Source organism: Petromyzon marinus, unplaced genomic scaffold (genome assembly GCF_048934315.1).
Source record: "Petromyzon marinus isolate PM22_M1 ecotype Great Lakes invasive population unplaced genomic scaffold, UKy_Petmar_22M1.pri1.0 PM_Scaffold_70, whole genome shotgun sequence".
Classification (NCBI taxonomy): domain Eukaryota; kingdom Metazoa; phylum Chordata; class Hyperoartia; order Petromyzontiformes; family Petromyzontidae; genus Petromyzon; species Petromyzon marinus.
Window position 1 is genome coordinate 57,501 of NW_027423678.1, and position 16,340 is coordinate 73,840.

Consider the following 16,340-nt stretch of genomic DNA (forward strand, 5'->3'; position numbering starts at 1 on the left):
ACCATCACCACCACCATCACCACCATCACCACCATCACCACCACCATCACCATCACCACCACCACCATCACCACCACCATCACCACCACCATCACCACCACCACCACCATCACCACCACCACCACTATCAACACCACCATCACCACCATCATCACCACCACCATCACCACCATCACCACTACCACCATCACCACCTCCTCCATCACCACCACCACCATCACCACCATCACCATCACCACCATCACCACCACCACCATCACTACCATCAGCACCACCACCATCACCATCACCACCACCACCATCACCACCACCATCACCACCATCAACACCACCACCACCATCACCACCACCATCAACACCACCACCACCATCACAACCACCTGTCACAGGTGAGCTCCCAGGTGTCATGGACGGGGTCCAGGTAGCCACCTTCAAGTGCCATGCATCTCTCACGCTCCAGGTAAGCTCCTCTCACCACCTTGGCGCCAAACGCCACCCCCAGGTGAGCGCAGAGAGACAGATCCTGGTGTAGAGAGCGCTCCACGTCCTACACATACACACACAGTTACACACACACACACACAGTGTTACACACACAGTGTTACACACACACAGTGTACACACACACACAGTGTTACACACACACACACAGTGTTACACACACACAGTGTACACACACACACACAGTGTTACACACACACAGTGTTACACACACACACAGTTACACACACACACAGTGTTACACACACACACAGTTACACACACACAGTGTTACACACACACAGTGTACACACACACAGTGTTACACACACACACAGTGTTACACACATACACACAGTGTACACACACAGTGTTACACATACACACACAGTGTTACACACACAGTGTTACACACACAGTGTACACACACAGTGTTACACACACAGTGTTTCACACACACACAGTGTTACACACACAGTGTACACACACACAGTGTTACACACACACACAGTGTTACACATACACAGTGTTACACACACACACAGTGTACACACACAGTGTTACACACACAGTGTTACACACACACACAGTGTTACACACACAGTGTACACACACACAGTGTTACACACACACACAGTGTTACACACACAGTGTACACACAGTACACACACAGTGTACACACACACAGTGTACACACACACAGTGTTACACACACACACAGTGTTACACACACAGTGTACACACACACAGTGTTACACACACACACAGTGTTACACATACACAGTGTTACACACACACACAGTGTTACACACACACACACAGTGTTACACACATACACAGTGTTACACACACACACAGTGTTACACACACACACACACAGTGTTACACACACACACACAGTGTTACACACACACACACAGTGTTACACACACACACAGTGTTACACACACACACAGTGTTACACACACACAGTGTACACACACACAGTGTACACACACACACAGTGTTACACACACACACAGTGTACACACACACACAGTGTTACACACACACACACAGTGTTACACACACACACAGTGTTACACACATACACACAGTGTTACACACACACAGTGTTACACACACACAGTGTTACACACATACACACAGGGTACACACACACACACAGTTACACACACACAGTGTTACACACACACAGTGTTACACACACACAGTGTTATACACACACAGTGTACACACACACACAGTGTACACACACACAGTGTTACACACATACACACAGGGTACACACACACACACAGTTACACACACACAGTGTTACACACACACAGTGTTACACACACAGTGTACACACACACAGTGTTACACACACAGTGTACACACACACACAGTGTTACACACACAGTGTTACACACACACAGTGTAGATACACAGTGTTACACACACAGTGTTACACACACAGTGTAGATACACAGTGTTTTACACACACACACAGTGTTACACACACACAGTGTACACACACACAGTGTTACACAAACAGGGTACACACACACACACAGTGTTACACACACACAGTGTACACACACACAGTGTTACACACAGACACAGTGTTACACACACACAGTGTACACACACACACACAGTGTACACACACACAGTGTACACACACACACAGTGAGCGCAGAGACAGATCCTGGTGTAGAGAGCGCTCCACGTCCTACACACACACAGTGTTACACACACACACACAGTGTTACACACACACACACAGTGTACACACACACACAGTGTTACACACACACACAGTGTTACACACACAGTGTACACACACACAGTGTTACACACACACACAGTGTTACACACACACACAGTTACACACACACAGTGTTACACACATACACAGTGTTACACACGGTGTTACACACACACAGTGTTACACACACAGTGTTACACACACACACACAGTGTTACACACACAGTGTACACACACACACAGTGTTACACACACAGTGTTACACACATACACAGTGTTACACACAGTGTTACACACACACAGTGTTACACACACAGTGTTACACACACACACAGTGTTACACACACACACAGTGTACACACACAGTGAGCGCAGAGAGACAGATCCTGGTGTAGGGAGCGCTCCACGTCCTACACACACACACAGTGTTACACACACACACACAGTGTTACACACACAGTGTTACACACATACACAGTGTTACACACAGTGTTACACACACACAGTGTTACACACAGTGTTACACACACACACACAGTTACACACATACACACAGTGTTACACACACACAGTGTTACACACACACACAGTGTGACACACACACAGTTACACACATACACACAGTTACACACACACACAGTGTTACACACACAGTGTACACACAGTACACACACAGTGTACACACACACAGTGTACACACACACAGTGTCACACACACATACAGTGTTACACACATACACAGTGTACACACACACACAGTGTTACACACACACAGTGTACACACACACACACAGTGTTACACACACACACAGTGTTACACACATACACAGTGTACACACACATACAGTGTTACACACACACAGTGTACACACACAGTGTTACACACACAGTGTTACACACATACACAGTGTACACACACAGTGTTACACACACACAGTGTACACACACACACACAGTGTTACACACACACACACAGTGTTACACACATACACAGTGTAAACACACACAGTGTTACACACACACACAGTGTACACACACAGTGTACAAACACACACACAGTGTACACTGTGTGTGAGTGTGTGAACACACACACACACAGTGTACACACACACACAGTGTACACACACACACACACTGTACACACACACAGTGTACACACAGTGTATATACACACACACACTGTGTACACACACACACAGTGTACACACAGTATATACACACAGTGTACACACACACACAGTGTACACACACACAGTGTATATACATACACACAGTGTACACACACAGTGTACACACACAGTGTATATACATACACACAGTGTACACATACAGTGTATATACACACACACAGTGTACACACACACAGTGTACACACACAGTGTGCACACACACAGTATATACGTACACACAGTGTACACACACACAGTGTATGTACATACACACAGTGACACACACGGTGTACACACACAGTGTACACACACACACACAGTGTACACACACATAGTATATACATAAACACAGTGTACACAGTGTACACACAGTGTATACATACATACAGCATACACACACAGTGTACACACACAGTGTACACACACACACACACACAGTGTTACACACACACACAGTGTACACACATACACAGTGACACACAGTGTATATACATACACACAGTGTACACACTGTATACACACACAGTGTACACACACACAGTGTACACACACAGTGTACAAACACACAGTGTACACACAGTATATACATACACAGTGACACACACACAGTATATACATACACACAGTATATACATATACACAGTGACACACAGTGTACACACACAGTATATACATACACACACAGTGTACACACACAGTGTATATACATACACACAGTATATACATACACACAGTGTACACACACAGTGTACACATACACACACAGTGTACACACACAGTGTACACACACAGTATATACATACACAAAGTGACACACACACAGTATATACATACACACAGTGACACACACACACAGTATATACATACACACAGTATATACATACACACAGTGACACGCACACACAGTGTATATACATACACACACAGTATATACATACACACAGTGACACACAGTGTACACACATAGTATATACATACACACAGTGACACACACACAGTGTATATACATACACACAGTGTACACACACAGTGTATATACACACACACAGTGACACACACACACACAGTGACACACACACAGTATATACATACACACAGTGACACACAATGTACACACACAGTGTATATACATACACACAGTGTACACACACACACAGTGTACACACACAGTATATACATACACACAGTATATACATACATACAGTATATACATACACACAGTGTACACACACACACAGTGTACACACACACAGTGTACACACATTGTATACATACACACACAGTGTATACATACACACAGTGTATATACATACACACAGTCTACACACACACACACAGTGTACACACACAGTGTACACACACACACAGTGACACACACACAGTGTATACACACACACACAGTGACACACACACACAGTATATACATACACACAGTGACACACACACAGTGACACACACACAGTGTACACATACACACAGTGACACACACACAGTATATACATACACACAGTGTACACACACACACAGTATATACATACACACAGTGTACACACACAGTGTACACAGACACAGTGTACACACACAGTGTACACACATACACACAGTATATACACACACAGTATATACATACACACAGTGACACACAGTGTATATACACACACAGTATACACACAGAGTGTACACACACAGTGTATACACACACAGTATATACATACACACAGTATATACATACATACACACAGTGTATATACATACATACACACAGTATATACATACACACAGTATATACATACACAGTATATATACACACATACAGTGACATACACACAGTATATACATACACACAGTGACACAGTGTATATACACACACACAGTATATATACACACACACAGTGTACACACACACACAGTGTATACATACACACAGTATATACATACACACATACACACAGTATATACATACACACAGTGACACAGTGTATATACACACACACAGTATATATACACACACACAGTATATATACACACAGTATATAGATACACAGTATATACATACATACACACAGTATATACATACACACAGTGTATATACATACACAGTATATATACACACACACAGTATATATACACACACACAGTGTATATACACACACACAGTGTATACACACACCGTATATACACACACAGTATATACATACACAGTATATACACACAGTATATACACACACACAGTATATACACTGTGTGTGTATATACACACATACATACACACAGTATATACATACACACAGTGTATATACATACACACAGTATATACACACAGTATATATATACACACACAGTGTATATACACACACACAGTGTATATGCACACAGTGTATACACACATACACACAGTGTATATACATACACACAGTATATATACACACAGTATATATATACACACACACACACAGTGTATACACACACAGTATACACACAAACAGTATACACATACACACAGTATATACATACACACATACACACATAGTATATACATACACACAGTATATACACACACACAGTGTACACACACACAGTGTACACATACATACACATACATACACACAGTGTATACATATACACAGTGTATATATACACACACAGTGTATACACACAGTGTATACACTGTGTGTGTATACACTGTGTGTGTATACATACACACAGTGTATACACACAGTATATAGATACACACAGTGACACACACATACACACAGTATATACATACACAGTCTATACACACACAGTGTGTATACATACACACAGTGACACAGTATATACATACAGACAGTGACACACACACAGTGTATACATACACACAGTGATACAATATATACATACACACAGTGACACACACACAGTGTATACATACACACAGTATATACATACACTGTGTGTGTACACTGTGTGTGTATACACACACAGTGTACACACACACAGTATATACATAAACACACAGTATATACACACACAGTATATATACACACACACAGTGTATATACATACACAGTATATACACACACAGTGTATACATACACACAGTCTATACATACACGCAGTATATACACACACAGTACATACATACACACACAGTATACACATACACACAGTATATACACAGTATATACATACACACAGTATATACACAGTATATACATACACACAGTATATACACACAGTATATACATACACACAGTATATACACACAGTATATACATACACACAGTATATACACAGTATATACATACACACAGTATACACAGTATATACATACACACAGTATATACACAGTATATACATACACACAGTATATACACAGTATATACATACACACAGTATACACAGTATATACATACACACAGTATATACACAGTATATACATACACACAGTGACACATACACACAGTGTATATACATACACACAGTATATAAACACAGTGTATACATACACACAGTGACACACCTTCAGGTAGCATTGGTACGTGTTCCACACGAGGGCGCCATTGTGGTTGTACAGACTCATCATGGCGAGGGTAACCAATGAGAGCGCTGGGTTGAGGCACGTGGTCTCTGCATCGACGAGAATCCGCACACTGAGAGTACTCGCTCTCTGGTACACACACAGCGGTAGTAGTAGTATCAGTATCATCATCATCAGTGTACTCTGCATTGATGAGTACTCACACACACACACAGAGACTACTCACTATCTGGTACACACAGCGGTAGTAGTAGTATCAGTATCATCATCATCAGAGTACTCTGCATCCATGAGTACACACACACACACAGAGACTACTCACTATCTGGTACTCACACAGCGGTAGTAGTAGTATCAGTATCATCATCATCATCAGGGTACTCTGTATTGATGAGTACTCACACACACACTGAGAGTACTCGCTATCTGGTACACACACAGCGGTAGTAGTAGTAGTATCAGTATCATCATCAGGGTACTCTGCATTGATGAGTACTCACACACACAGAGTACTCGCTATCTGGTACACACAGCGGTAGTAGTAGTATCAGTATCATCATCAGGGTACTCTGCATTGATGAGTACTCTCACACACACAGAGACTACTCACTATCTGGTACACACACAGTGGTAGTAGTAGTATCAGTATCATCATCAGAGTACTCTGCATTGATGAGTACTCACACACACACACAGACTACTCACTATCTGGTACACACACAGCGGTAGTAGTAGTATCAGTATCATCATCAGGGTACTCTGCATCCATGAGTACTAACACACACACAGAGACTACTCACTATCTGGTACACACACAGCGGTAGTAGTAGTATCAGTATCATCATCAGTGATACTCTGCATTGATGAGTACTCGCACACACACAGAGACTACTCACTATCTGGTACACACACAGCGGTAGTAGTAGTGTCAGTATCATCATCAGAGTACTCTGCATTGATGAGTACTCACACACACACACAGAGACTACTCACTATCTGGTACACACACAGCGGTAGTAGTAGTATCAGTATCATCATCAGGGTACTCTGCATTGATGAGTACTCACACACACACAGAGACTACTCACTCTCTGGTACACACACAGCGGTAGTAGTAGTATCAGTATCATCATCATCAGAGTACTCTGCATTGATGAGTACTCACACACACACAGAGACTACTCGCTCTCAAGGTACACACACAGCGGTAGTAGTAGTATCAGCGTCATCATCAGGGTACTCTGCATGGATGAGTACTCACACACACACAGAGACTACTCACTATCTGGTACACACACAGCGGTAGTAGTAGTATCAGTATCATCATCAGGGTACTCTGCATTGATGAGTACTCACACACACACACACAGAGACTACTCGCTATCTGGTACACACACAGAGGTAGTAGTAGTATCAGTATCATCATCATCATCATCAGGGTAATCTGCATGGATGAGTACTCACACACACACAGAGACTACTCACTCTCTGAGTACTCACACAGCGGTAGTAGTAGTATCAATATCATCATCAGGGTACTCTGCATTGATGAGTACTCACACACACACACAGAGACTACTCACTCTCTGGTATACACACAGCGGTAGTAGTAGTATCAGTATCATCATCATCATCAGGGTACTCTGCATTGATGAGTACCCACACACACACAGAGACTACTCACTATCTGGTACACACACAGCGGTAGTAGTAGTATCAGTATCATCATCAGAGTACTCTGCATTGATGAGTACACACACACAGAGAGATTACTCGCTATCTGGTACACACACAGCGGTAGTAGTAGTATCAGTATCATCATCAGAGTACTCTGCATTGATGAGTACTCACACACACACACAGAAACTACTCACTATCTGGTACACACACAGCGGTAGTAGTAGTAGTAGTATCAGTATCATCATCAGGGTAATCTGTATTGATGAGTACTCACACACACAGAGACTACTCACTGTCTGGTACACACACAGCGGTAGTAGTAGTAGTATCAGTATCATCATCAGAGTACTCTGCATGGATGAGTACTCACACACACACACACAGACTACTCGCTCTCTGGTACACACACAGCGGTAGTAATAGTATCAGTATCATCATCAGAGTACTCTGCATTGATGAGTACTCACACACACACAGAGACTACTCACTATCTGGTACTCACACAGCGGTAGTTGTATCAGTATCATCATCAGAGTACTCTGCATCCATGAGTACTCACACACAGAGAGTACTCGCTATCTGGTACACACACAGCGGTAGTAGTAGTCTCAGTATCATCATCAGAGTACTCTGCATTGATGAGTACTCACACACACACACAGAGACTACTCGCTATCTGGTACACACACAGCGGTAGTAGTAGTATCAGTATCATCATCATCAGAGTACTCTGTATTGATGAGTACTCACACACACACACAGAGACTACTCGCTATCTGGTACACACACAGCGGTAGTAGTAGTATCAGTATCATCATCAGAGTACTCTGTATTGATGAGTACTCACACACACACAGAGACTACTCACTCTCTGGTACACACACAGCGGTAGTAGTAGTATCAGTATCATCATCAGGGTAATCTGCATTGATGAGTACACACACACACAGAAACTACTCACTATCTGGTACACACACAGCGGTAGTAGTAGTATCAGTATCATCATCAGAGTACTCTGCATTGATGAGTACTCACACACACACAGAGACTACTCGCTATCTGGTACACACACAGCGGTAGTAGTACTATCAGTATCATCATCAGAGTACTCTGCATTGATGAGTACTCACACACACACAGAGACTACTCACTATCTGGTACACACACAGCGGTAGTAGTAGTATCAGTATCATCATCAGAGTACTCTGCATTGATGAGTACTCACACACACACAGAGACTACTCACTATCTGGTACACACACAGCGGTAGCAGTAGTAGTATCAGTATCATCATCTGAGTACTCTGTATTGATGAGTACTCACACACACACACAGAGACTACTCACTATCTGGTACACACACAGCGGTAGTAGTAGTATCAGTATCATCATCAGAGTACTCTGCATTGATGAGTACTCACACACACACAGAGACTACTCGCTATCTGGTACACACACAGCGGTAGTAGTAGTATCAGTATCATCATCAGAGTACTCTGCATTGATGAGTACTCACACACACACAGAGACTACTCACTATCTGGTACACACACAGCGGTAGCAGTAGTAGTATCAGTATCATCATCTGAGTACTCTGTATTGATGAGTACTCACACACACACACAGAGACTACTCACTATCTGGTACACACACAGCGGTAGTAGTAGTATCAGTATCATCATCAGAGTACTCTGCATGGATGAGTTCTCACACACACACAGAGACTACTCGCTATCTGGTACACACACAGCGGTAGTAGTAGTATCAGTATCATCATCAGTGTACTCTGTATTGATGAGTACTCACACACACACAGAGACTACTCACCCTCTGGTACACACACAGCGGTAGTAGTAGTGTCAGTATCATCATCAGGGTACTCTGCATTGATGAGTACTCACACACACACACAGAGACTACTCACTATCTGGTACATACACAGCGGTAGTAGTAGTATCAGTATCATCATCAGAGTACTCTGCATTGATGAGTACTCACACACACACAGAGACTACTCGCTATCTGGTACACACACAGCGGTAGTAGTAGTATCAGTATCATCATCAGAATACTCTGCATGGATGAGTTCTCACACACACACAGAGACTACTCACTATCTGGTACACACACAGAGGTAGTAGTAGTAGTATCAGTATCATCATCAGAGTACTCTGCATTGATGAGTACTCACACACACACAGAGACTACTCACTCTCTGAGTACACACACAGCGGTAGTAGTAGTATCAGTATCATCATCAGGGTACTCTGCATTGATGAGTACACACACACACAGAAACTACTCACTATCTGGTACACACACAGCGGTAGCAGTAGTAGTATCAGTATCATCATCAGAGTACTCTGCATTGATGAGTACTCACACACACACAGAGACTACTCACTCTCTGGTACACACACAGAGGTAGTAGTAGTATCAGTGTCATCATCAGAGTACTCTGCATGGATGAGTACTCACACACACACAGAGACTACTCACTCTTTGGTACACAAACAGCGGTAGTAGTAGTAGTATCAGTATCATCATCAGAGTACTCTGCATTGATGAGTACACACACACACACAGAGACTACTCGCTATCTGGTACACACACAGCGGTAGTAGTAGTATCAGTATCATCATCAGAGTACTCTGCATTGATGAGTACTCACACACACACTGAGACTACTCACTCTGGTACACACACAGCGGTAGTAGTAGTAGTATCAGTATCATCATCAGAGTACTCTGCATGGATGAGTACTCACACACACACACACAGAGACTACTCACTCTGGTACACAGCGGTAGTAGTAGTAGTATCAGTATCATCATCATCAGAGTACTCTGCATTGATGAGTACTCACACACACACACTGAGACTACTCACTATCTGGTACACACACAGCGGTAGTAGTAGTATCAGCGTCATCATCAGAGTACTCTGCATGGATGAGTACTCACACACACACACAGAGACTACTCGCTATCTGGTACACACACAGCGGTAGTAGTAGTATCAGTATCATCATCATCAGTGTACTCTGCATTGATGAGTACTCACACACACACTGAGAGTACTCGCTATCTGGTACACACACAGCGGTAGTAGTATCAGTATCATCATCATCAGGGTAGTCTGTATTGATGAGTACTCACACACACATACTGAGAGTACTCGCTATCTGGTACACACACAGCGGTAGTAGTAGTAGTAGTATCATCATCATCAGTGATACTCTGCATCCATGAGTACTCACACACACACAGAGACTACTCTCTGGTACACACACAGCGGTAGTAGTAGTATCAGTATCATCATCAGGGTACTCTGCATGGATGAGTACTCACACACACACACACTGAGAGTACTCACTATCTGGTACACACACAGCGGTAGTAGTAGTATCAGCGTCATCATCAGAGTACTCTGCATTGATGAGTACACACACACACACACAGAGACTACTCACTATCTGGTACACACACAGCGGTAGTAGTAGTATCAGTATCATCATCAGTGATACTCTGCATTGATGAGTACTCGCACACACACAGAGACTACTCACTATCTGGTACACACACAGCGGTAGTAGTAGTGTCAGTATCATCATCAGAGTACTCTGCATTGATGAGTACTCACACACACACAGAGACTACTCACTATCTGGTACACACACAGCGGTAGTAGTAGTGTCAGTATCATCATCAGAGTACTCTGCATTGATGAGTACTCACACACACACAGAGACTACTCGCTATCTGGTACACACACAGCAGTAGTAGTAGTATCAGTATCATCATCAGGGTAATCTGTATTGATGAGTACTCACACACACACAGAGACTACTCACTCTCTGGTACACACACAGCGGTAGTAGTAGTATCAGTATCATCATCAGGGTACTCTGCATTGATGAGTACACACACACACACACTGAGACTACTCACTGTCTGGTACACACACAGCGGTAGTAGTAGTAGTATCAGTATCATCATCAGAGTACTCTGCATTGATGAGTACTCACACACACACAGAGACTACTCACTATCTGGTACACACAGCGGTAGTAGTAGTATCAGTATCATCATCAGGGTAATCTGCATTGATGAGTACACACACACACAAAGACTACTCGCTATCTGGTACACACACAGAGGTAGTAGTAGTAGTATCAGCGTCATCATCAGAGTACTCTGCATTAATGAGTACCCACACACACACTGAGACTACTCACTCTCTGGTACACACACAGCGGTAGTAGTAGTATCAGTATCATCATCAGGGTACTCTGCATTGATGAGTACTCACACACACACAGAGACTACTCACTATCTGGTACACACACAGCGGTAGTAGTAGTATCAGTATCATCATCAGGGTACTCTGCATGGATGAGTTCTCACACACACACAGAGACTACTCACTATCTGGTACACACACAGTGGTAGTAGTAGTATCAGTATCATCATCAGGGTACTCTGCATTGATGAGTACTCACACACACACACAGAGACTACTCACTATCTGGTACACACACAGCGGTAGTAGTAGTATCAGTATCATCATCAGAGTACTCTGCATTGATGAGTACTCACACACACACACACTGAGAGTACTCGCTCTCTGGTACACACACAGTGGTAGTAGTAGTATCAGTATCATCATCAGAGTACTCTGCATGGATGAGTACTCACACACACACAGAGACTACTCACTATCTGGTACACACACAGCGGTAGTAGTAGTATCAGTATCATCATCAGAGTACTCTGCATTGATGAGTACTCACACACACAGATACTACTCACTGTCTGGTACACACACAGCGGTAGTAGTAGTATCAGTATCATCATCATCAGAGTACTCTGCATTGATGAGTACTCACACACACACACTGAGACTACTCACTATCTGGTACTCACACAGCGGTAGTAGTAGTATCAGTATCATTATCAGGGTAGTCTGCATTGATGAGTACTCACACAAACACAGAAACTACTCACTGTCTGGTACACACACAGTGGTAGTAGTAGTGTCAGTATCATCATCAGGGTAGTCTGCATTGATGAGTACTCACACACACACAGAGACTACTCGCTATCTGGTACACACAGCGGTAGTAGTAGTATCAGTATCATCATCAGGGTACTCTGCATTGATGAGTAATCACACACACACACAGAGACTACTCGCTATCTGGTACACACACAGCGGTAGTAGTAGTATCAGTATCATCATCAGGGTACTCTGCATTGATGAGTACTCACACACACACACAGAGACTACTCACTATCTGGTACACACACAGCGGTAGTAGTAGTATCAGTATCATCATCAGGGTACTCTGCATGGATGAGTACTCACACACACACACAGAGACTACTCACTATCTGGTACACACACAGCGGTAGTAGTAGTATCAGTATCATCATCAGAGTACTCTGCATTGATGAGTACTCACACACACAGAGACCACTCACTATCTGGTACACACACAGCGGTAGTAGTAGTATCAGTATCATCATCAGTGTACTCTGCATTGATGAGTACTCACACACACACACAGAGACTACTCACTATCTGCTACTCACACAGCGGTAGTAGTAGTATCAGTATCATCATCAGGGTACTCTGCATTGATGAGTACACACACACACACTGAGAGTACTCGCTATCTGGTACACACACAGCGGTAGTAGTAGTATCAGTATCATCATCAGAGTACTCTGCATGGATGAGTACTCACACACACACACACAGAGACTACTCACTCTGGTACACAGCGGTAGTAGTAGTATCAGTATCATCATCATCAGAGTACTCTGCATTGATGAGTACTCACACACACACACAGAAACTACTCACTGTCTGGTACACACACAGCGGTAGTAGTAGTATCAGAATCATCATCAGAGTACTCTGCATTGATGAGTACTCACACACACACAGAGACTACTCACTATCTGGTACACACACAGCGGTAGTAGTAGTAGTATCAGTATCATCATCATCAGAGTACTCTGCATTGATGAGTACCCACACACACACTGAGACTACTCGCTCTCTGGTACACACACAGCGGTAGTAGTAGTATCAGTATCATCATCAGAGTACTCTGCATGGATGAGTACTCACACACACACACAGAGACTACTCACTATCTGGCACACACACAGCGGTAGTAGTAGTAGTATCAGCGTCATCATCAGAGTACTCTGCATTGATGAGTACTCACACACACACACTGAGACTACTCGCTCTCTGGTACACACACAGCGGTAGTAGTAGTAGTATCAGTATCATCATCAGGGTACTCTGCATTGATGAGTACTCACACACACAGAGACTACTCACTATCTGGTACACACACAGCGGTAGTAGTAGTATCAGTATCATCATCAGGGTACTCTGCATGGATGAGTACTCACACACACACAGAGACTACTCACTCTCTGGTACACACACAGCGGTAGTAGTAGTATCAGCGTCATCATCAGAGTACTCTGCATGGATGAGTTCTCACACACACACAGAGACTACTCGCTCTCAAGGTACACACACAGTGGTAGTAGTAGTATCAGTATCATCATCAGAGTACTCTGCATTGATGAGTACTCACACACACACACAGAGACTACTCACTCTCTGGTACACACACAGCGGTAGTAGTAGTATCAGTATCATCATCAGGGTACTCTGCATGAATGAGTACTCACACACACACACACTGAGACTACTCACTATCTGGTACACACACAGAGGTAGTAGTAGTATCAGTATCATCATCAGTGTACTCTGCATTGATGAGTACTCACACACACACAGAGACTACTCACTCTGGTACACACACAGCGGTAGTAGTAGTAGTATCAGTATCATCATCAGGGTACTCTGCATTGATGAGTACTCACACACACACACTGAGACTACTTGCTCTCTGAGTACACACACAGCGGTAGTAGTAGTATCAGTATCATCATCAGAGTACTCTGCATGGATGAGTACTCACACACACAGAGACTACTCACTCTGGTACACACACAGCGGTAGTAGTAGTATCAGTATCATCATCAGGGTACTCTGCATGGATGAGTACACACACACACAGAGACTACTCACTATCTGGTACACACACAGCGGTAGTAGTAGTATCAGTATCATCATCAGTGATACTCTGTATTGATGAGTACTCACACACACACAGAGACTACTCGCTCTCAAGGTACACACACAGTGGTAGTAGTAGTATCAGTATCATCATCAGAGTACTCTGCATTGATGAGTACTCACACACACACAGAGACTACTCGCTATCTGGTACACACACAGCGGTAGTAGTAGTATCAGTATCATCATCAGGGTACTCTGCATGGATGAGTACTCACACACACACACTGAGACTACTCGCTCTCTGGTACACACACAGCGGTAGTATCAGTATCATCATCATCAGTGTACTCTGCATTGATGAGTACTCACACACACACAGAGACTACTCACTCTCTGAGTACACACACAGCGGTAGTAGTAGTATCAGTATCATCATCAGAGTACTCTGCATGGATGAGTACTCACACACACAGAGACTACTCACTCTGGTACACACACAGCGGTAGTAGTAGTATCAGTATCATCATCAGGGTACTCTGCATGGATGAGTACACACACACACAGAGACTACTCACTTTCTGGTACTCACACAGCGGTAGTAGTAGTATCAGTATCATCATCAGGGT

General features: G+C 43.2%; 1 protein-coding gene across 1 annotated transcript in view; it reads right to left on the bottom strand.

Moving 5' to 3' along the window:
* Positions 1–16,340, bottom strand: part of PRODH2 (proline dehydrogenase 2) — an 87,767-nt gene that overhangs the window by 13,395 nt on the left and 58,032 nt on the right. Inside the window, exons 7-8 of the mRNA XM_076064773.1 lie at positions 6,905–7,051; positions 381–547 (exon numbers count right to left, since the gene is read on the bottom strand). Of these exons, the coding sequence (XP_075920888.1) occupies positions 381–547; positions 6,905–7,051 (314 nt within the window). The remainder of the gene's footprint in view (positions 1–380; positions 548–6,904; positions 7,052–16,340) is intronic.